The 21,583-nt window shown below is 40.7% G+C and overlaps 1 protein-coding gene across 7 annotated transcripts in view; it reads left to right on the top strand.

Annotated features, from left to right (window-relative positions):
• Nucleotides 1-15,299: 15,299 nt before the first annotated feature.
• The window catches only part of Ice2 (interactor of little elongation complex ELL subunit 2), a 45,217-nt gene continuing 38,933 nt past the window's right edge, over nt 15,300-21,583 (top strand). For 2 of the 7 annotated variants that reach the window (XM_013076259.3, XM_004855716.3), the window contains exons 1-3: nt 15,330-15,442; nt 16,316-16,450; nt 18,473-18,577. In XM_013076259.3, the coding sequence (XP_012931713.1) occupies nt 16,410-16,450; nt 18,473-18,577 (146 nt within the window). In that variant the 5' untranslated portion in view covers nt 15,330-15,442; nt 16,316-16,409. Of the gene's footprint in view, nt 15,443-15,478; nt 15,499-16,315; nt 16,451-18,472; nt 18,578-21,583 lie in introns of those variants that run through there. The other 5 variants (XM_013076257.3, XM_087199155.1, XM_004855717.4 and 2 more) reach the window with 5 other exon arrangements.

The raw sequence follows: 21,583 nt of genomic DNA, 5'->3' as shown, positions 1-21,583 counted from the left end.
AATCCTCCTGCCTCAGCATCCCTGAGACGTGGGATCACAGGTGTGGACCACCATGCCCAGCTGAAAAATCCTGCTCTTTTCTAATGTCATTCACCTCTGATTCTGGAAAAAGTTAAACTACTCTTTTAACATTTAATTTGATTCTGGATTTTCTTCTCCTTCAGAAGGGAAATACTGATTCCAGTAAAATATAGTCATCTCTCAGAATTCATTTGTTGTTTAGGCACTTGATGGACTTTTCAAGCTGCATTTTATATTGCAAGATGACTTCCTTTGTGAGACAGAAATCACTTTATCCATTGTTTCATGGTTGGTGGACAAAATTAATTTGAATATCAGTCTCACCCCAAATTAACTCTGGCAACTATCTCCCAACAATCTCCGTGCCCAACACTTCTATAATGTTCTCCCTACCCTAGGATAAAGCACACACCTTCCTTTAAAAACAAATCTAACCAGGCCAGGGATGTAGCTCAGTGGCACCGGGCCTGCCTGACAGGTGCAAGATCCTGAGTTCGATCCCCAGTGCCCAAAAATAAAAATCTGAATGACTTTTTAAACTACTCTAGTTTGGAATGACCTCTGCTACCTGCCACCCTCTGTGGGACAGTTAGGTACACCGTACAAAAAAACAGCACTCAGATGAAGTTATTTCTGAGTCTTTTTTTCATGGTCCAGAGACCATGTAATATATAATACAAAATACATTTTACAAGATATCTTCTGATTAGAATTTGAACACTTCAGCCATTCTATACCAACATAACATATGCTGAGCTAGAGCATTTTGTGGGTTTCAGGATTAGCACAAATGCAAAGCCAAATCTTTCTTCTTCTTAAAAATCCTCAGGACAAACATGGTACAATAACTTTAGGAAACAATATGGCAATTTATTTTTTGTTAGTTTTTGTTTTTGCTTTTAGAGACATGGTCTCACTGTGTAGTTCAGGCTGGTCTTGCACTCACTATGCAGCCAAGGCTGGCCTCAAAATTATGGCAATCCTCCTGCCTCACTCAGCCTTCTGAGTTCTGGGATTACAAGCGTGAGACACCACACCCAACTTCAGTGGAAATTTCTTAAAAACATAAACTGAAAATCAGCCACACAACTTAGTAATCCCACTCCTAGATATGTGCTCAAGAAAAATAAAAACACAAAGTTGACACAAAGATTGCAAATCAATGCTCATAGCAACATTACTCATAATAGCCCAAACTGGAAACCATCTAAATACCTATCAAATGCTAGAGATAAACAAAGAGATATACATATATATGAGCTACTTTGCAGCAACAGAAAGGTATGAACTACTAATATGAACTACTAATATGTGACATGGATGAATGTTTAAAAATTATAAGAATCCAAATTAAGAGTACATATTGCATTATTTCATTTATATGAAATGTTCAGAAAGGGAAAATCTATAAAGACAGAAAGTAAATTCATGCTTGCCAAATGTAGAAATGACTGACATGCTATTATTGGGCACAAAAATGTTCTCGGGCAATGGAAATATTCTAACACTGGGTAGTAATGATGGTTGAAAACCTCTGTATTATCAAAAGTCACTTAATGGTACAACTAAAATGGATGAATTACAGTATGTAGATTACATCTCAGTAAAACTGTTTAACATACACACAGACACAAATACTTTCCAAAACCCAAAGAATAAAGTCTAAAAATCTCTAGAACAGTATGGAGACCATTTCTGCCCACCGCTGTAGCCCAATGGCCTTTTCTCCCCCATACAACAATGCAGTATTTTTTCCTCTTCCCCAGAACATTCAGTGCTGTTTCACACCTGAAAACCCACTTCACCCCTTCTCCATTCTCCAAGTGAATGCCGACTCATCCTCCAATACCCAGTGCAGGAAGGGGCAAGACGGCTGAGCAGAAGCGTCCAGTGCTCACCACAAAGGAGCAAAGCAGCAGGTGAAGAGCTGCACTGAGGGGACTGTAGGACAATACTGGGTATCAACTGAAGAAAACCTTGTCAGATCCAGACACCCAGGGCAACAACACATTAAGAGAGACAAAGTCTCCCAGTGTCACAGGACAGGGTCAGAGGAGGTCCTCCAAAGCACAGATGGGGAAGTTCAACTCACCCCACCCAAAGGATAAGTTATAGGTTCGCTGACTTCCATCACACACACAGAAAAAGAATTTTCAAGATTCATCAGAAGAGGCACAAAGAGGTTTAGTAGGCAGATTTTTAGAGCACATACTCAAAGAGAACAGAACATGCGTCCTCAAGACAGGAGTGCCTCATGTCAGTGGCAGGGGGTTTAGGGAGACTTGAGGTGTCCGCAGGATGGGCCATGGAGGATACATGTCCCAGTGCCTGTCTGCCACCCATCTGGTGAGCAGTGTTAAGTCTGGAAATCACTTACACAGGTTTGAAGCTGAGATGCTCTGCCTGCTTAACACTGCACTTCCTGAGAATGGCGGTTACAGGGGAAAAGTGTGGGCCCAGAGCCCAGTTTACAGCTCAGTGTTATTTTTTTTTTCTGCTCAGTGTTATTAAGACCCTTAGGAATTTTTTTAAATGAATTTCATAGAAAGGAAAATAGCTTAAATAACTGGTGTTTTGAAGCTTCAGTTTTTCCTAAAAGTGCAATTTTAAAATCATGATTTCATGGTTTTTCTTGTCTCCTTTCTACTGTATCTTGTTAGGTTTTTTTCCTACCCTACCACCTCTGCACCACTGCAGCCAGCCCCCAGTGGGTCTCTCCTTTGCAGGAGTGAAGATGAGGGTCCCAGCGGCTTCAGCATCGGTGTGGACTCCAGCAATGGTGGCTCCTTTGGAGTTTCACGGCCCTCCAAGCCTGCAGTTAATTACATCAGGACCTGATGTCTGCACTTTGGAAAAGGCATTCACAGCAGCCCCCAGCAAACCCCCAGGCTGCTGTAGCCACGAGCTATCTTGAGAAGAAACCTACTGCCTGCAATTAGACTGCTCTGGGGTTGGAAACCTCTGCATGTCCCTATCTCTGAGACCCACAGACATTCCACTCCCTGGGCTTGGTGGCAGCTGCCTGCCTTTAGTATGACACAAACTCAACAAGAGTGCTGCTCTGCACAGCAATGGCACTGCCACACAAGGGATTCAAAATGCACTGCCCATACCAACTAGGGGTTCCAAACGTGCCCTCTGAGGCCAGGGCATGGCAGATCATGCGCAGGATCACACTGGCCCCAGGACCAGAGGCAATTAGCCAAGCAGTGCCTGCCACAGCTATCCCTGAGGTACCTGTCACTAGCAAGGTGGGGAAAGAACTCTACGGTTCCACTGCTCTCCCCAACAAGGACGTGCTGGGGCAGTCTTGAGCAATGCCAGGGCTCTGACTGTGCCCTCTGTGCGCACACAGCTGAAGGAGGTCCCAAGAGTGCACCATGCCTGCTGCATTCCTGCTCACTTTCTCCCACAAAGACTTCCACTCAGAGCAATCATGTCTGGCTCCAGGTGGGACCTTCTGCTGCTCCAGCCCTAATGAGAACTACAGCTCAAAGAATAAGCGGCCAGGTACTGATCATCACCCCATGCCCAGGCGTGCACAGCTAGGAGAGGCCTAAGGTCCCACAGTTGAACAGGAGCAGCCACAGCAGCAGTAAAGAGAAACATGACAACTCCTGCTGCCACCTCATTGCATGGCTCCCGCTGTTGTTTGCCCCTACACCTTGTCTCATCACCCACTGCTGACAAGACTGGGTATGAGTGCCATGGGTGGGAGGGGAGCTGAGAGTCCTGCTCTCATCTCTCCCCATGAGGCGCTTGGCCCCACTATTGTCTCCTTTGAGGACAAGTACTTAGGCCCCCCTTCCCACTAGTGTAGCCGGTGCCTGAGACTCTTACATGTAACAGAGCCAACAGCAACAGTGCCTGATGAGACCACCATCATCCAACAGGGGCAATGACTCCCACAGCAGGAGGCGACACATAGTATGTACCCCACCCTGCTGTCCACACCACACTTGCTGGAACTGCTAGTGTTAACCCATTCTTGTGCTACCCAGAGAGGGTGTGTCTCTCCAACTGCAATATGGTGTGGACTGCACCCACACTCACTACACACAGCCAAAGAGGCTAAAGGAGAATGCACTACAGTGCCCAACAGGAAATAAACTCAACACTGCATAACAAACCAATTTAGCAAGACACATCTACAGAAGAAAGCCATTTACTAAGAAGGCGATCTCATAAAGATACAGAGATATCTATCCCACCAGACACAAACTGCAAAGTAGGAACACAATATGAAAAAACAAGATGACACCTTGAAAAGATCACAGCCCTCTAGTAACAGAATCCAAAGATATCAAAATGGATAAAATACCTGATAAAGAATTCAAAAGAATGATTTTTAAAAGCCTAATGAGATCTAAGAGTGTTGTGGAAATCTCAGAAAGAAATTCACGGAGACACAGAATTCGGATCAAATAAAATTTCTTCTCGCAAGCGGGCAGGAACGCCAGAAACAGGTCCGGTTACTATCCACGCCCCCTTTATTCAGCAGTTCCCTTTTTATATCCTTTTTAGCCATTATCTCATCCCTAGTGGTCTTTGATGTGTAAATACAATTTCAGTTCCTATTTACAAGTCACAGACAAAAGATAGGCACATATACATTGTAAATTCACCCTGGCATGGTAACTTTGTCAGGTTAATGAAGTTACGGTTAGAGTCAGATAATCGTCACCTTAAACAAGAAGTTATGCAAAAAGCAAATCTTAAAGAACACATTACTTATTTTGTTTCTACAACTACCTTAATATTCAATCTATTAAGTTACCTAAAACTTTCCCATATCAAGAGAACATAGAAAAGCAATTAAATGAAATCAGGAAGACAATGCAGGATATGAATGAGAAATTTAGCCAAGAGAGATTCTGGAAAAGAACTAAACAGAAAGTTGGAGATGAAGAGCTCAAAAAGGCAAATAAAAAATGCAGTTGAAAGCCTCAACAAAAGACCATATGAAGCAGAAGAAAGATCAGAGCATGATGACATATCTTTTGAAATAACATGTTAACATAGAAAAAAAAAAGAAGAAAACATTCAAGATCTTTGGGACACCATTAAAAGAGCAAACATTGACATCACTAGCATACCTGAAAGGGAGGAAATAAAGTTTAAAGGCATAGAAAACCTATTCAATGAAATACAGTGGCACTGTACCTCAGTTTATGAACTTAAATTTGTTTTAGGATTTGGGGGAAGTTGGCTGCGTTTGTGTTTGTGTGGGGAAGATGACCATGGTCATGTTTCTCACCCAATGCAGAGTTTGGAAACAGCAGCAAAATTTTGCCGAACACTTTTGTTTGCAAACAGAAGCATTCCTGAACCAAGGTGTTACTGTAATGGCAGAAAACTTCCCTAATCTTGAGAAAGACATGTACATTCAGGTACAGAAAGCTTAAAGAATCCCAAACATACATGACCAGAATGGAGACTCCCCACAGCATATTATAATCAAGCTCTCAGAAGCACAGCACAAAGATAGAACTGTAAAATTTGAGGGGAGAAAAGCACTAAGTCACATATAAGGGTGATCCATTTAGACTGGAAGTACATTTCTCAGCAGAAACCCTAGAGCCTCAGAGGGCAAGGAATAATGTATTTCAAGTCCTGAAAGAAAATAACTGTCAAACAAGATCACAACCAAAGGAGAAATAAAGAACCTTCTAGATAAGTAAAAAGTGAGAAAATTCATGACCATCATATCAGGGTTATAAAAGATGCTTAAGAGAGTCCTACATGCAAAATCAAAAGAAAGATAACTAGCATTGTGATAGCATATGAAAGAATAAATCACACTGGAAGAACATATACACAAGAGAGAAATAGAAAAAAGTCAAATATTAGCAATCCTGCAAACCACCAAATCATAAAGATGAATGAATACAATAAAGCAAGAATATTCAAAACAACTGGAAGAAAATCTACAAAATGACAGGTATAAGTCTACACCTTTCAATAATGATGCAGATGATCTTCATTCTCCAACTAAAAGATACAGACTGGCTGAAAGGATCTAAAAAATAAGACCCCAAAATAGGCTACCTACAATAAAGTCACCTCACAGGAAAGACACACAAACTGAAAAGTGAAAGGATGGCCAGGACAGTCCAAGGAAATGGAACCAGAAAGTGAGCGAAAATAGTTTTCCTGTAGAGGCAATGAAGGTCCCTATATAATGGTCCAGGGATCAGTTCATTATGAAGATATTAACTAGCTGGCCATGGTGGCACATGCCTGTAATCCTAATGCTCTGAGAGGCTGAGGCACGAGGATCACAAATTCAAGTCCAGCCTGGGCAAATTAGTGAAAGCCTAATTAAATATCTCAAAGTAAAATTATTCCAATAATTTATTATAACAAAATAATAATAATGACACAGGATTCCATTACTGCTTCAGAAAGTGGCAAGAATGGGATAAATGTGTTAGAAGCAAAGGGTATTTTGAAGGGATTAATGGCAGTGTCTTTTACTGTAATAAATTTTTTATTTCAACATTCACCCTAGTTTATGATCACATCATATATGATTACTAGCAATTTTTATACATCTAATGTCAGAGCATCAAGTTTTATTTTAAAAACACTATGAGGGCTGGGGATTTAGCTCAGTGGTTTCGCCACCTGCCTCACAAGTACAAGGACCTGAAGCGATTCCCGGTACCAAAAAAAAAACAAAACACTATGAGACTGAAAGGAGATACAACAGATACAATAGTCAATTATAGGGAATTTCAATATTCCATTATCATCAATAAGGAGATCAGCCAGATCCCCCCCAAAAAATTTCAATAGATAAATATCAAAGCTAAATTACAGTATGGATCAAATGGACCTAAAAAGACATTTACAGATGCTGGATATGGCAGCCTGTGATCCCAGCACTCAGGTGGCTAAGGCAGAAGGATCACACTGAGTCCAAGGCCAGTTTCAGCTAGATAGTGAGTTCAAGGCCAGGCCAAACTACATAGCAAGACCCTGTCTGAAAGAACAACTGAAAAAGACAATTACAGAACATTGTATCCAACAGCTAGAGAGTACACATTCTGTTCATTGGCACATGAAACTTTCCTAGAGTAGATCACATATTAGGCTATAAAATAAGTCACAAATTTTAAAAAATGAAATCATACCCTGTTTTCTTTCTGGTCACAGTGTACTGAAACAACAAGAGTAACTTTAGAAACTATACAGTTACAAAGAGCCTGAGTGACACACTTTTGAACAAACAGTGGGCTCTGAGGAAGTCAAAAAAGATGTTTAAAACTTTTCTTGAAACAAATAAAAATGGAAACAACATACTGAAACCTGTGGGATGCAGCAATGGTGGCACTAAGAGGTATATTTATAGCAATGACTGTTGACATAACAAAATGGACTTAAAATAACCTAATGAAGGGCCGGGGATTTAGCTCAGTGGTTTCGCCACCTGCTGCGCAAGCGCAAGGACCCGCGTTTGATCCCTGGTACTAAAAAACAAACAAACAAAAAGTAACCTAATGATGCATCTCAAGGACTTAAAGATCAAGAACAAAGCAAACCCAAAACAAAAGGAAAGAAATAAAGACCAATGTAGAAAAAAGTGAGTCTAAAAAACCACAAGATCAATCTTGAAAAGATAAACTTCACAAATCTTTAGCTAGACTACAAAAAAAAGAAAATTCAGTAAATAAAATTACACACAAAAAAGAAGACATTTAAACAGATAGCCCAGAAACACTAAGTACTGAGTTACTTTGAAAAACTATATGCTAAGAAATTGAAAACTCTAGGAAAAATGGCCAAATTTCAGGACACACAAAACCCACCAAAACTGAACCAAAAGCACAAAAAAACCTTAATGGGCCAATATCAGGTGACGGGGTTGAATCAAATCCCATTAATAAAAAGTCTCCCAACAAAGAAAAGCCGAAGACCAGGTGGTTTCGCTGCTGAGTTTTACCAAACTTTTAAAGAAAATCTAATGCCAATGCCAAAATTCATTCTACGAGGCGAGCCTTACTATCACCATCACCTGACAAGGACACAATAACAACAAAAACTATAGAGCAATATCCTTTTTGAAGACAAATGCAAAAATTCTCAACAAAATACTAGCAAATTAAATTCATCAGCAAATCAAAATTATTATACACCATGATCAAGTTCGTTTCATTCCACAGATGCAAGGATGGTTCAACAGATGTAAATCAAGCTAGGTGTGGTGACATACGGCTGTACTCCCAGCACTCTGGGATTGCAAGCCCAGAGTAGACAAGTTAGTGACTTGACCCAGTTTCAAAATAATTTAAAAATAAAAAGGTGGGGATATAGGTCAATACAAAGGCCCTGAGTTCAGCCCTCTCAGTAACACAGAAATAACGAACAAACAAACCACAAAAAGTGCAAATCAATGTGCACATTACATCACATACATAGAATAAAGGATAAAAATCATTTGATCAGCGACCAGGAGACGTGAGGACCCCCCACCTGGGCACACTCACCAGCCGACAGCTTAGCCGTGCAGATGCCTGCAATAACAGGCCCCCCCGCGCCCCCCCCACCTCTGGCCTCTTGGCTGTGCAGCTACCTGGTTCCATACTACAGAGGCACAGGGGGACATAAAGGCCATTGTCCTGAGCTGCAGAAGTGAACAACAGAGAGAGGGCCTCTCTCAGGCTCCCTGATGAAAACTGAAGCCCACTGGAAAAGTGAAGAGAATCTCTGCATAAAGGCACACCAGACCACTATGCTTGGTAAGTTGGAGGGATCATCACCTCCCATCGGAACCTGGACTATCTTCAGGGGAAGGGCAGCTGCAGCCTGCAATAGAACCTTGCAGAGTTCAACCCTGCAGGAGGACAAGGGAGCTCAACTTGGGACTTGCAGCGAGAAATCTGTCTGAATCTCATGGGTCTGTGATAGCTTACTGAGACTCACTGGCTTATAACTGCACACTGCTGCCCGTGTTGTCTATTGTGACAGCAGAGACATACCCTGAAGGAGGCCATTCATTTTTATCTATTTGTTATTTTCAAAATTACCACTATTATTTTTTCTCTTATTTTTAATTTTTTTTCTTCTTTTCTACCCTTTGAAAATTTTTATTTTTCTCTTTTTTCTTTCTCTTTTCTTTCTCCCTCTCTCTGCCTCAATCCCTTGCTGCCCCACATTGTTCTTCATCTCCCCTTTGTGTTCCTGTTCTGGCTGCCAACAGAGTTAAGAGACAATCTACAAATGGGAAACAATTTCTGCCAACTACTCCTCAGAGGACTAATAGCTAAAATATATAAAGAACTCAAAAAAATTAGATCTCTCAAATTTAAAGACTCAATCCAAAACTGGGTATATGAAATTAGTAGACACTTCTCAGGTGAAGTACAAATGGCCAATAAATACATGAAAAAATGATCAACATTGCTGGCCATTTGAGAAATATAAATTAAAACAACACAGATTCCATCTCACTCCAGAAGGAACAGCTATCATCAAGAAATCAACCAGTATAACAACTCAGATAATCATGTTCAGGTACAAACATCCAATGATAAATGTAAATGCATTGTATACCTAAAATGTACCAATAAATATATAAATAAATAAAAAAGAAAGAAATCAACCAGTAACAAATACTGGTGAGGCTCTGGGGAACCCTCCTCCACTGGTTGGTGAAATGGAAATTGGCACATCCGCTATGGAAATCCATTTGGAGATTCCTCAAAAAACTAAAACTAGAAGCCCCATTTGACCCAGCTATTCCCCTTCGAGGAATCTTCCCAGAAGACTTAAAGTCATCGTACCACTGTTATACATGCACACCCATGTTTACAGCACCACGATATATAATAGCTAAATCTTGGAAACAGCTCATATGTCCATCAACAGATGAATGGATAAAGAAAATGTGGTATTTATATACAGTGGAGTACTACACTCTGCCATAAAGAAGGAAAAACTTGAATCATTTTTAAGTAAATGAATGCACCTGGAGATCATAAACTTAAATAAGTCAGACACATAAGTTTAAATATTGATGTTTCTCTTGTGTGAGAAACCTATTGTACACGTAGGGAGCAAAATGGAGGACAGATATTAGGAAGTAGAAGAAATTTTTCAAGTGGGTAAGGGAACAAGAGATGGGGACAGGGAAAGAAGGAAACAAGGATTGAAAGAATAAAAAAGAATTTTTGTAAATGAGGAGGGAAAGAAGGGTTGGAGGGAAGAGAAAGAGACCAAAAAAAAATTAAGATGTGTTATGTAAAACTCCCCCATGAAGAATGTGATCATTATATACCGCAATCATGTACTAATAAAAAAGATATATTGCAGCAACCCCGAGTTGTATAAATTATTCATTATATCTGATAATATACTCAAAGTTATAGTTGAAAAACAGATATGCCATACAATGTGGCTTTAGCACAAAAAGAAAATATCAGCAATGGGGAAATTCCATTACAGTTAGTGAGATAAAAAAATTTATATGTATGTTATTAATGATAGTACCATTATTATTTGGAAAATAATATGTATGCCAATCCCATAAAGAATGCCATGCAATGTGATGGTTTTTGTTTTGTGGGGTTTTTTTGGCTATTAAGAACTGTTTACATTTCTCTGATAATAACACATGCAGAACCAAGGATCTCTTGAATACATTCAGAAAACTCATGCTGGACATGGTGGCACACGCCTGTAATCTCAGCACTTTGGAGGCTGAGCCAGGAGGACTGCTACAAGTTCAGGGCCAGCCTGGGGTACATAGTGAGCTTAAGACTAGCCTGGACTACACAGTGAAACTGTCTCAAAATAACAAAAAAAAAACTAGAAAAAAAAAACTCATGAAAGAAATTATTAGTATATTCAAGAATGCAGTAGAATGGAAAAATGCAGTGATAAAAGGTATGATTTTATGGTGAGGATGTCTGCATTTTCAGCAGTATATCAAAGGAAAACATCACAAACAGATGAGAAAATTATCTACATTATGTTTGCCTCATGATTAAACCTATGATTTTACATGTCTATGCCAGAAAAAGTGAAAACCCTTCAATGCATGGGCATCCTTATGATGCTGTTTTGAAATTAATGAACCACACTTATTTGAACACTGCAGTTACGTGCAGATATGTAGCCCCTTTTTTTTTTTTTTTTTTTTGTACCAGGGATCAAACTCAGGACCTTCCACTTTCGAGGCAGGGGTCAGAACCACTAAGCTTAATCCCCGGCCCCATAGTCATTATTTAAATATACCCCAGAACAAGAACTTTTACAAAAAAATGTATTTTGCAGCACAGTACAGCCAAATCAAAAATTTTTACCTGTACAAAGACAAAGCAAATACATGGCAAAATCACAAACTCTGAAAATCCTTCTGGTGTAAAATTTGTTAAGCAGACTGATAAAAGAATCGTTTGCATATTAACCACTTGTAAAAATCATATATGTACCTTGAAGGAAGGAAAACCTGGAAACACAAAACCTCATCTTGTCTTTGATTTCAAAGAAAGGCTCTGACTTAGCACACCAGATGCCATCCTATTACAGTTCCTTAAGGTAAACACTGAAATGGTATAAAAAATTGCAATCCACCTAATTTGCAGTACAGCAGCTGTACATGCATATTATATACACTAACAATGGAGTACTCACAAGAGTTCCATGGTAAAGTTGAGAATTCATTATTGATAAACTATTAACCTGTGAAGACATCCCGTGGGCATAAATTACTCCAAAAAATCACTTTGTGGAAGCTTATTTAGGGTGGGCAAGAAACACATGGAAGTAATAAAGAGAATGTTATAAAATTATCGGGAAAACTGGGTGCAGTGGAGGCCACAAAAGAGGTCAAATGAGTTAACCTGGGTTGTGCACTCTGCACAAATCAGCTGCTGTTACATATAAAATGTTTTAAAGAAATTCAATCCAAATTTTTTCAATTTAATGAAATAAATTTGATGTGTAAGAATTTTTAATCGGTATGAGTAGCGCTGATTAATATTTATATCTGCACAGTAATTATTCAAATTCAAGCAACACTGATAAAAGTGATTAGCTCCGTCTGTACCAGTGGCACAGCTGCCTGATGGGACGGTCATGCATGCGACCCCAGCGGTTCTAGCCAGCGGGAACGTGTTAAACAACACATTTATGCATTTTCTCATAGCTCGGGAGGCTGGAAAGTCAAGATTCAGCTGCTGATCAATTCAGCTCTCGATCAATTCAGCTCTCGATCAATTCAGCTCCTGGCCAGCAGATGGCCACCTTCTGGCTACGTCCTCACAAGGTAGAGAAAGTGACCTCTGGTCCCTCTTCCTCTTCCTAGAAGGGCACTAACCTCATCACAAGGTTCCATCCACACATCTTAATCTACATCTAATTAGTTCCCTAAATCCCACCGGACAAAGCCATCACCTTAGGGTGTTATAGCTTTAATTCGGGATGCGGCAGGGGTGAGGGCAAGCGTTCAGTCCGAAACAAATGGCAAACGTATGAGACCTGATTTCTAGTATTTGTGATCATATGATGTTGGAAAAGTCACTTGGGAAGTTAAGTCTGTCTCCTTACCAGCAAAACAAGGGGGTCAGACTAGATAATCTCCAAAGTGATTTCTAGTTCGAAAAATTGTGACTCTGTGTGCTATTTTGCAACCACTAGAACTAGACAACTGTGCCTGTGCATGACAATCTGAAATCCCAACACAAGGCATGTATTGTGATGCTCCTATACCACAGTCCAGGGTGGTATGGGCGGATATCTGCCAGTAGCACAATTCTTAATCACAGCAGCTGGCACAGTCTAGGGCAGGACTGCCTAATTCTCCTTGACTGCACGCTTTATGAGTCCCCTCATTCCCAGAGATATGTTCAGTACCTCAGTGGCTACCAGAAACAGACAGTACCAAGCCCTCTATTACTGTGTTGTTTTCCTATAATACCTACCTAGATAAGGTTTAACTTATACATTATGCAGAGTAAGAGATTAAAAATAACCTAAAAATAAAATCATAACCACATATTGTAATAAGTTATTTAAGAGTTATGAATTATTAAAATGTTTATTTCTAGACTATTCCATTTAATATTTTCAGACCATCACTGACTGTGGGTAACTGAATCCAGACTATGGGTAACAGACTATAGCACCCAGCATATTTAGTTTTACACTGTCCGTTCTAGTACAGCCATAAATATCACCAACCTAATAAAAAAAATAACTGCACAGTGTCAAGCTTGTCACCTGGCGAGGACCATCTCCTACCTGCCCGCCCACACACACCATTCATTCAACATGTGGCCAGATAAACTCCTGGAGCAAGTTAGCCCTGACTGTGTCATCCCTCAGATTATAAGCCCCCCATTCTATTTCTTATAAAGCCAAACTTCCTTCATCTGGTTTATAAAGTCTTCTGTGTTTGGCTCCAATCAACTTTTTAACCTGTTTCTATTACCCTTCAAAGACCTTGCAATTCAGTTAAAGTAGATTACCAAGAGCCCTTGTAGCAGTGGTGTCGAACCTACAGCACATGTACCACAGCTGACTGTTATCACTGAAAGCTCTAAAAGGTTCTCCATTACCACTTACAGCATTTTTCTTTTTACAATAACACTGCTGCAATACCATTAAACATTCTAAAATTCAGAACACAGTTTCCTCATCACACACAAACTAGACTTTGCACATGCACTCGGTTAGCACAATTCCTCGAGCTGGTGTCTGTCCGAAATGCCTGTTCCCACCAGCCCACATACCCACAGTGCACATGCTCAATGCAGTTACTTGATAAAAGCCAACCATTAAGTCCAGATCGCTCTCCCTCAGCATGCCGGGGCCCTACTTAACTTCACCTGACTCTCATTTTTCTTCTCTGGGCAGCTACTGACTCCTAAGCTCACCTTCCTGTACTGTCAGGAACCGCACGCAGGCCAACTAATCAGCAACAAGAACCACCTGAGGAAATAATGCTCATTGACAACAACCACCAGTTTTCTGGAGATACGCACAGCTGGAAAACATGTTGTGATGAGGCACTTAAGATCTCGCTTCCACCTGTGAGAAAGGACCCACCAATCTGTGTCACCAATCCGCTATGCAAACTGCTCCTGTATCAGCTTCCTGGTAAGACGATAATGATCTTTAGGGCGTAAGATCAGAAATCAACTTTCAACCTGGTAGTCCTTGCTTAGCCAAATTCCAGCTCTACTACCAGCCCACACCCTGACTGCCTGGCTTAGGATAACAAATTCAAATCTCTAAGCCATTCGAAGCTCTTTCTACCCCCACCCCCCACACCTGAAATTTCTCTTCCTCTTAGAACTCACATCGTGTTTCTCTATACCTCTTGTGTTATATTTCTGTCGCTGTGAGGAAATCCCTAAGGTAAAGGAGGAAAGGTTCATCTGGCTCACGGTTTCAGAGATTGCAGTCGTGGTCACTCGGCTCCCTGAAGAAGCAGAACATCAGGCCCCAGCGCAGGAGAGAGCACAGCTACTCAGAGGTAGAACAGAAAGGAAGAGACTGGGGTCCCAAAATCCCCTGCCAGGGCACACACCCCCTGACCTAATTGCAACTAAGCCCCACCCCTTAAAGGATTCACCACCTCCTAACAGATTGGCAACCCAGCTTTTAGTCTATAGGCCTTGGGAGATAGTTAAGATCCAAACCATAATACTCTTTAAGTAGTTTAAAGCTTTCTAGTTTGGGTTCAAAAGCTCTGGAAAAGCTTACATGCCTGTAATCTCTGCACTCTGAGAGCCTGAGGTGGAAGATTCCAAGTTCTAGTCCAACCCAGGCAATTTAGCAACTTGGCAAGACCCGGTCTCAAAATAAAAATTTAAAAGATCACTGTGGAGGCCTTGAGTTAATCCCGATTGTGGAAGTGAGACCTCTGGAAATACCACTTAGTCCCACAGGAACCACTAGCGACCCTAGAGGAAGTGACATACAAAATGGGACAGGGAGCAGGGTACAGGCCCATTGGGAGCCAAGTTCTGTGCTGGGCCCGGGAGCGCGTACTCCGTCATTTCCACTTTATGGTGAGGAAACGGGATTAGGAAAATTAACTTCCTAGAGTCACAACTAAGTCTGTGTGTGTCTTTCCAATCACATGCCTCGCCTCCTTCCCATATACCACAATCCTGGCTAGCAGGACGGACACCCCGAGGCCTGGCCTTCCTGGAGTACAGAGAAAACCAGGCCTCGCCAGGCCGGCGGGAGCACCTACAGCGCGAGCGGGGCTCAACCAGACTCCCAGCGCACGCACGCCCAGCGCACGCACGCCCCGCCCCTGCGTCCCGATGACGTCATCACGCAGGGCCGGGTCAGCGCGGCCACGTCCTTTAAATACGGCTTTCCGGCCCGCTCGCGGGTGAGGATTGGGGCGGAGCGTGTGTGGTGTGGGGTCTGCGGCCGGCCAGGCGCCGCCGCCGAGCGCGAGGTGGGCGGAAGGACTGCTGAGAAGCGGCGGGAGGGCGCGGCCCTGCGTGCGTGCGGGTGGGCGAGCCCCTGCGTGCGTGCGGGTGGGCGAGCAGGCGGCTCATGGTGGGGGCTGAGGGAACATGGCGGCTCTGCGGCCTGCGCTGCTACCTCCGGTGGTGGCTGCGCAGTCCCCTTCCCCTGCCGGGTCTCCTTTACCACCACTGTTCCCTTCCCTAATCAGATCCCCACTCCCCATCCCCTCACGGGGGTCTCTGTGGAAGCAGGTCGGGCCTGGGAGGGGCCAGGATTCCCGAATCTGTTACTGTCTCACAAGCCACGTTGTCAACCCGCTTGCAAAAATCACGCCTGATCATCAGTCCTGATGATACCTCCAGGCAGTCCTGTGAATTGTCACTTTAGTTGCCTGGATGTGAGTCTCAGCCGTACGTTAGTTCTTTTAGAAAGGTCTGAGTTCTTGCTATTCCGAGAACTTTTGCCATGCATGGTGTGCAGAATCTGTCCCATAACACTATGACTGGGAAACAAGATTTATTTTGGTAGTAAGGGACATACACCTCCTTGCCATCGAGTCCAGTACCTAGTATGAAAGCAATGAGAACATGATTCTGTGTTCCCAAAGAAACAGTTACTCCGCAGTGACTGTCCTAAGAATGACGCTTCTGGCCAGAGTTAAATAATGGAAACGGGTTCATCCTACATCATCATTCTCAGCTACAGAGAACCTTGGGAACGAACGTTCATCGGTGGGCACTATTCCATTCTAGGTGTCACATTCGGTTGATATTGAGCAGAGATTCTTTCTCACCCAAGTTAGCAGCACCTAGCCAAGCCAGTCCCTTGCTTTTGATTGTGATCTTTTGGTTTTCTTCAGTTGAATAGATGCTGGAGCGATCCTGCCTATCTTGAAGCCTTTGCTGCCAGGTAACTCTAGCACGTGTGCTAGAGTGAAGCAGAAATCTAGGAAAATGAGCTCCTGTATATCCATGAGTGAACCAAAGCTGAACTGGTGAGTTGTGTCTCTTCCTAATCCATTGAAGAGGAGTGGGTCTGGGCTGGTGGTTGACATAGGAAAAGATAGCTCCTGGCCCAGAAAGATTTGCAAGAAACAGAACATAAAGTTCATAGTCTTGGAATTTACTCTCTTCTCATCTTCACATACTGAACACTTCTGATTTATGATTTCATCGTGTGTATGCCATTGGTCTCTTCTGGAGGGGAAATGCTGAGATTTTCTTGTATCTAAAAACCTTGCCCATTTCCATATAAATAATAAAAGAGGTCTTCTTTGAAATTAGACACACTTCTTTCTGTTATGTTACAGTCTATATCAAATGATAATATAAATGTGTAGACTGTATTCTGTATTTTAGAAGTGCGTAAGAACTTCTCAAATGGAGAAACCAGTTAAGTAATGTGGTTCTGTAGACATCTAACTAATACATGCTTCTGCTTTAGGTCATTTTAACATGTATTTACTGAGCCAGCCAAGGATGACACAAAGGTCGCACCGAGGTTACAAAGATTTTTTTTAAGTAGTACCTGATCAAAGATTATTAAATCAGGATGTGCAGTAATAACCTGTTTATTGCAAAAGCACTCTCATTCCCAAAGGAGCCCACAATCCCTGAGGCCCTTGACTTTGTTTTACAATGATATGTGGAAATCTTAGAATTTAATGAGATATTACACATGCAGTACCATAACAAAGTAATAAACTTTAAGCCAGGCGCGATGGTGCGTGTCTATAATCCCAGCTTTTCCAGAGACTGAGGCAAGAGGATCACAGGTTCAACGTCAGTCTGACTAGCACAGGACAGCCAGGCGTGGTGGTGCATGCCTGTAATCCCAGACTTGGGAGGTTGAGGCAGGAGGATCACCATGAGTTCAAGGCCAGCCATAGCCACCTAGTGAGTTCCTGGCCAGCCTGAACTACATAGCGAAAAAATAAAAAGAAAAAGAAAGAAAAAGAAAAGCAAAGCATGGGAGGTAGCTCCGTGACAGAGTGCATACCTAGTCCAAAGCCTTGGGTTTAATCTCCAGGGTCACAGGAAAACAAGGAAGGACAAGGGTTTACCCTGGTCCATAGCAAACAAAAACTTCTAATTTTACCATTCATACCTTCATTGATTATACAGCGAATATTCTAAAATTTCCAATTTGGGTACTGGATCAGCCAGAAGTTGTATTTGATTAGAGCATTCTACTATAGGTTTTAGTAGGCACATTTGTGTTCCTTGCCAGGACTGTAAAGTATGTGTTCAGCTGTTGAGCACATTTTTCTTACACATGTACCACTGGCATTGTGAAACCAAATCTTTGCACGTGATTGTAACCCTTGAAAGAAACTATGGTTTCCCACAGAGTTCTACTAACTGCTGTCCTTCATAGATTAATGATTCTCAAGTGTTTTCAGTTTTTAAATTCTTTCATTTGACCAGCATTTTGGGGATACTTGCTACAGTACATGGAAAGCATTGGGTATAACATGTTAATCTTGATTGATTATGGTCTTATGAAAAATCATATATCACTTCAGAGGTGATTTTAGCAAAGGCATCCCATTTGTCCCATTTGCCAAGTGAACAAAGATAAGTAGGATATTCAGTTTTTTGGTCTGGCACAATAGTGGTTTAAAAAATAATAAGTTATGAAGCACATTCTTTTTACCAACGATCCTAATGTCATGGCCCGCAGCCAGAGGTGAGCCTGCCTCTCTGAAAGACTCTTAGTTGTTCTATCTTTAACCCTCGAGTCTCTCTGACGTTTATTTAATTGGGTGCTACAAGAAAAGCAAGGGTGATTGTAGGAGCTGGAAAATTTCACAGTTGGCCTGAGCTTAAAGCTGCCCAAGAAATAAAACATCCAGGTTCACAGATCTGGTACATGAAATTAAACACATTAAGAAGTGGTTGTCTGGGAAGAGGGGGCAAAGGGCATGTAGTCATATTTTACAGTTGTGCCATTATGCTTCTTGGTCTAGTGTGAGATTTTGAATAATCAAATGCAAATAAATTACTTTATTTTACAGGGACGTTTCCCCCAAAAATGGCCTGAAAACATTTTTCTCTCGAGAAAACTATAAAGAACATTCCATGGCTCCAAGTTTAAAAGAATTATGTATTTTATCTAACAGGTAATATGTTTATTCATGTGGCTATTTATTTTCATATATAATTATTTTTCTGTTGATTACAGTTGTATATCTATCTTTACTATTGCACATTCAAATGACAGAAATTTAGAAAATAGAAGAAAATTACTATTAACACTATCTCTCTCCACACATGAGCAAAACTCTATACACAGACAAAATGGGATTTCCTGTAAAGACTAGCATATTTATAAAACTATTTTACAGTTTGCTTTTCCATTAAAATCAATATTTTGTGTTTCTTTGCCTGCTTTTATATATATGTGTGTATATATATATATATATATATATATATATATATATATATATAGTTCAATCTTTTTTCCCTGCTCTTCTTAGTAGGTATATATTATTTCATTATATAAATGTACTTTTAATTCATTTATGTAATTCTATGTTGTAAAATGTTTGTATTTCTCTCTTTTTATAATTGTAAATAATAATTGGTGAGATTTTTTTTGTTGCAATTTAAAGATCAATTCTTGGAAATTGAATTGTTTAGTTGCACAATATATACCCTTTATATTTTAATCGCTACTGCCAGATTGCCAAAGCTGTTTTTCCTCTCTGGGATGAAAATGACTATTTAGTGATAATTTTCACTTCTTCCTGCTCACGTGCCTGTAATAGCAACTCTTTCCTTTTTGATTGACCTTCTGCTTCATTGTGGATTAGTTGGGAAACCAACAGATGCATTTCCTTCATCCTTTTCTTTTTTACTACGGAGGAAGCCTATATCCATGTTTTCCTGCCTTCTCATGTTCCTCTCTGCCAGTGTCACCTCTTGTTCCTGTATCTGTGTTCTCTCCCATTTTCTATCATCTTGATCAGTAGTTGAATGTGGTCAAGTTTTCCTGTTTTAAATAATCCCTGAAGCCCACATTCCACTCTAGACATTATCTTACTTCTTTCCTCATTTGTAATTAGACTTCTTTAAAGACTTGTATATGCTTACTGGGAGGAAATGAGCAAAAAAAGCTGTAAGACATACGGAAAGCATTTAACAAAACAGTGAATCTTTCTCTCTCAGTAATTACTGTAAGTGTAAGTGGATTTAGCTTCCCATCAAAAAACAGATTGACAGAATGGAGTGACAAACAGGATAAAAAGCTTCATTCACTACATACCCCACTGTGCTTGCTTTCAGCTGAACATCCCACTCTACTCTAGTTTCCACCCTCACTGCTGGACTGGGAGCTGTCTCACTCTTCTAGTTTTCTTCGCAGTATTCTGGTCACTCTGGTATTTCTCAGGTCTTTTGCCATCCTTACCTTCAGGTTTCTTGTCATGGCCAATCATCAGATTCCCCAAATATTTAAGAAACATTTATTTTGCACTTTGAACCCAACCTTTTAAATGTGAACCTCAGAGGATTAAGGTTATATCTGTGGAGTTCATTCTGCTTATCATGGTGCATCATTCAGCATGCATCCATTAATGTGCCCTTTCTTTTTAATACAAAAGGAGCATCCTGTGCATAGGTAACTTGCCTCCTATGTGGTACTTGCCTTCTCCTAATGTATCATGGTAATATTCTTATAGTAGTACATTGAATTTGACCTCATTCTTTTCAGTAGCTGTTTCGTATTCTATTGAGGTGTATAATTTTAAGTGACTTATTGATACTCATTTAGCTCATTTCCACTCCTTTACTATTACAGTAAATAAGGCAAATTTTTTAAGCGGAAGGTATATGCGTATTTATTTTGATGAATATTACCAGATTGCTGTTACAAACATTCATGAAACAAGCACATTTTAATGTCTTCACTAATGTCAGGTGTAGAAAATTGATAGACCCCTTTTTGTGTGTGCATCTATGGATTTAAAACATATTTCTGCGATTCGACTTGTGTCATTTCTTACTGATAATTTCATAAAACTTACCAATTAAAGAATTGCCTTTGTTTATTTTGATTCAAAGAATGCCTGTCAAACTGTAGTATCCCGGGATTAGGAAACCTACATCTTTACCTTTTATTAAAAATCTTTTTGGACCAGGGATTTAGCTCAGTGGTGTTGCACGTGCCTCAGAAGTGCAAGATCCTGAGTTCAATCCCTGGACCAAAAAAAAAAAAAAAAATCTTACTACTTTTGAACTTCTATCTCACTTATACTTCAGACTAAAATATTTTGGTATTGATTTTGTTCATCCTTTCACTGCTTCTTAAAAGTGTCTGGTTCTTTTTGGGTTCATTTTGTTCAGTATAACTTAGGTGTGGGTTATAGCCTCATTTTGTACAAGGCAGAGGGCAAAGTGAGCGTGCAGGTGCGTGTCTGCGGTCACATCATTCTGGCAGACTGAGCCAGAGAGGTGCAAGTTTGAGACTGCTCTGGGCAACTCATTAACTGAGACCCTGTCTCAAAATAAAATAAATACATAGGGCTCAGGATGGAGCTCAGTGCAGAAGCCTTGGATTCAATCCCCAGAACTACCAAAAAAAAAAAAAGATGGGGAGCGGAGGACATTTGGCTGGCATTTGAGTATGCCAAACTCCTTAAAATCTTTTCTTCTCCCTTCAGATTCTGCTTGTTTTTCTGTAGATTTGTATACAGCACAAAATAACTTACTAGCGTAATTTACCATTTTATATAGAAAACAATAAAGACACAAGGAATTCTGATATGTTTCTAGATTTTTTTTCCCCTAACCGTCAATTTTATGAAGTATTGTTATAGGAAGGGGTGGATTTTCAGACTCTACGACTAATTTACAACTGTTTTCTTGGTGGAAATACCAGGAAGAATATAAAATTTTTATTAGCCCTAATTTTTCATTTAATTTTATGTATTCTTTGACATGTTGGAAAATATTGACACCTTTAATCACACCACTTTTAACAATAGGAGGCTTTTATTCAACCCTTGTCTTGTCACAGGAAGGCTCTACTCTGTTTTTATTTGTTTATTTTTGGTTTTTTGAGGCAGGATCTCACTCTGTAGCCCAGGCTGGCCTCGAACCCCTGCCAATCCTCCTGTCTCAGCCTC

The sequence above is a fragment of the Heterocephalus glaber genome, unplaced genomic scaffold (assembly GCF_053883595.1).
Source record: "Heterocephalus glaber isolate CG9 unplaced genomic scaffold, H.glaber_assembly_v1.0 deba00001689, whole genome shotgun sequence".
Taxonomy (NCBI): Eukaryota; Metazoa; Chordata; class Mammalia; order Rodentia; family Bathyergidae; genus Heterocephalus; species Heterocephalus glaber.
The sequence above is the reverse complement of the archived record's forward strand: the minus strand, read 5'-3'. Positions and strand labels throughout refer to the sequence as shown.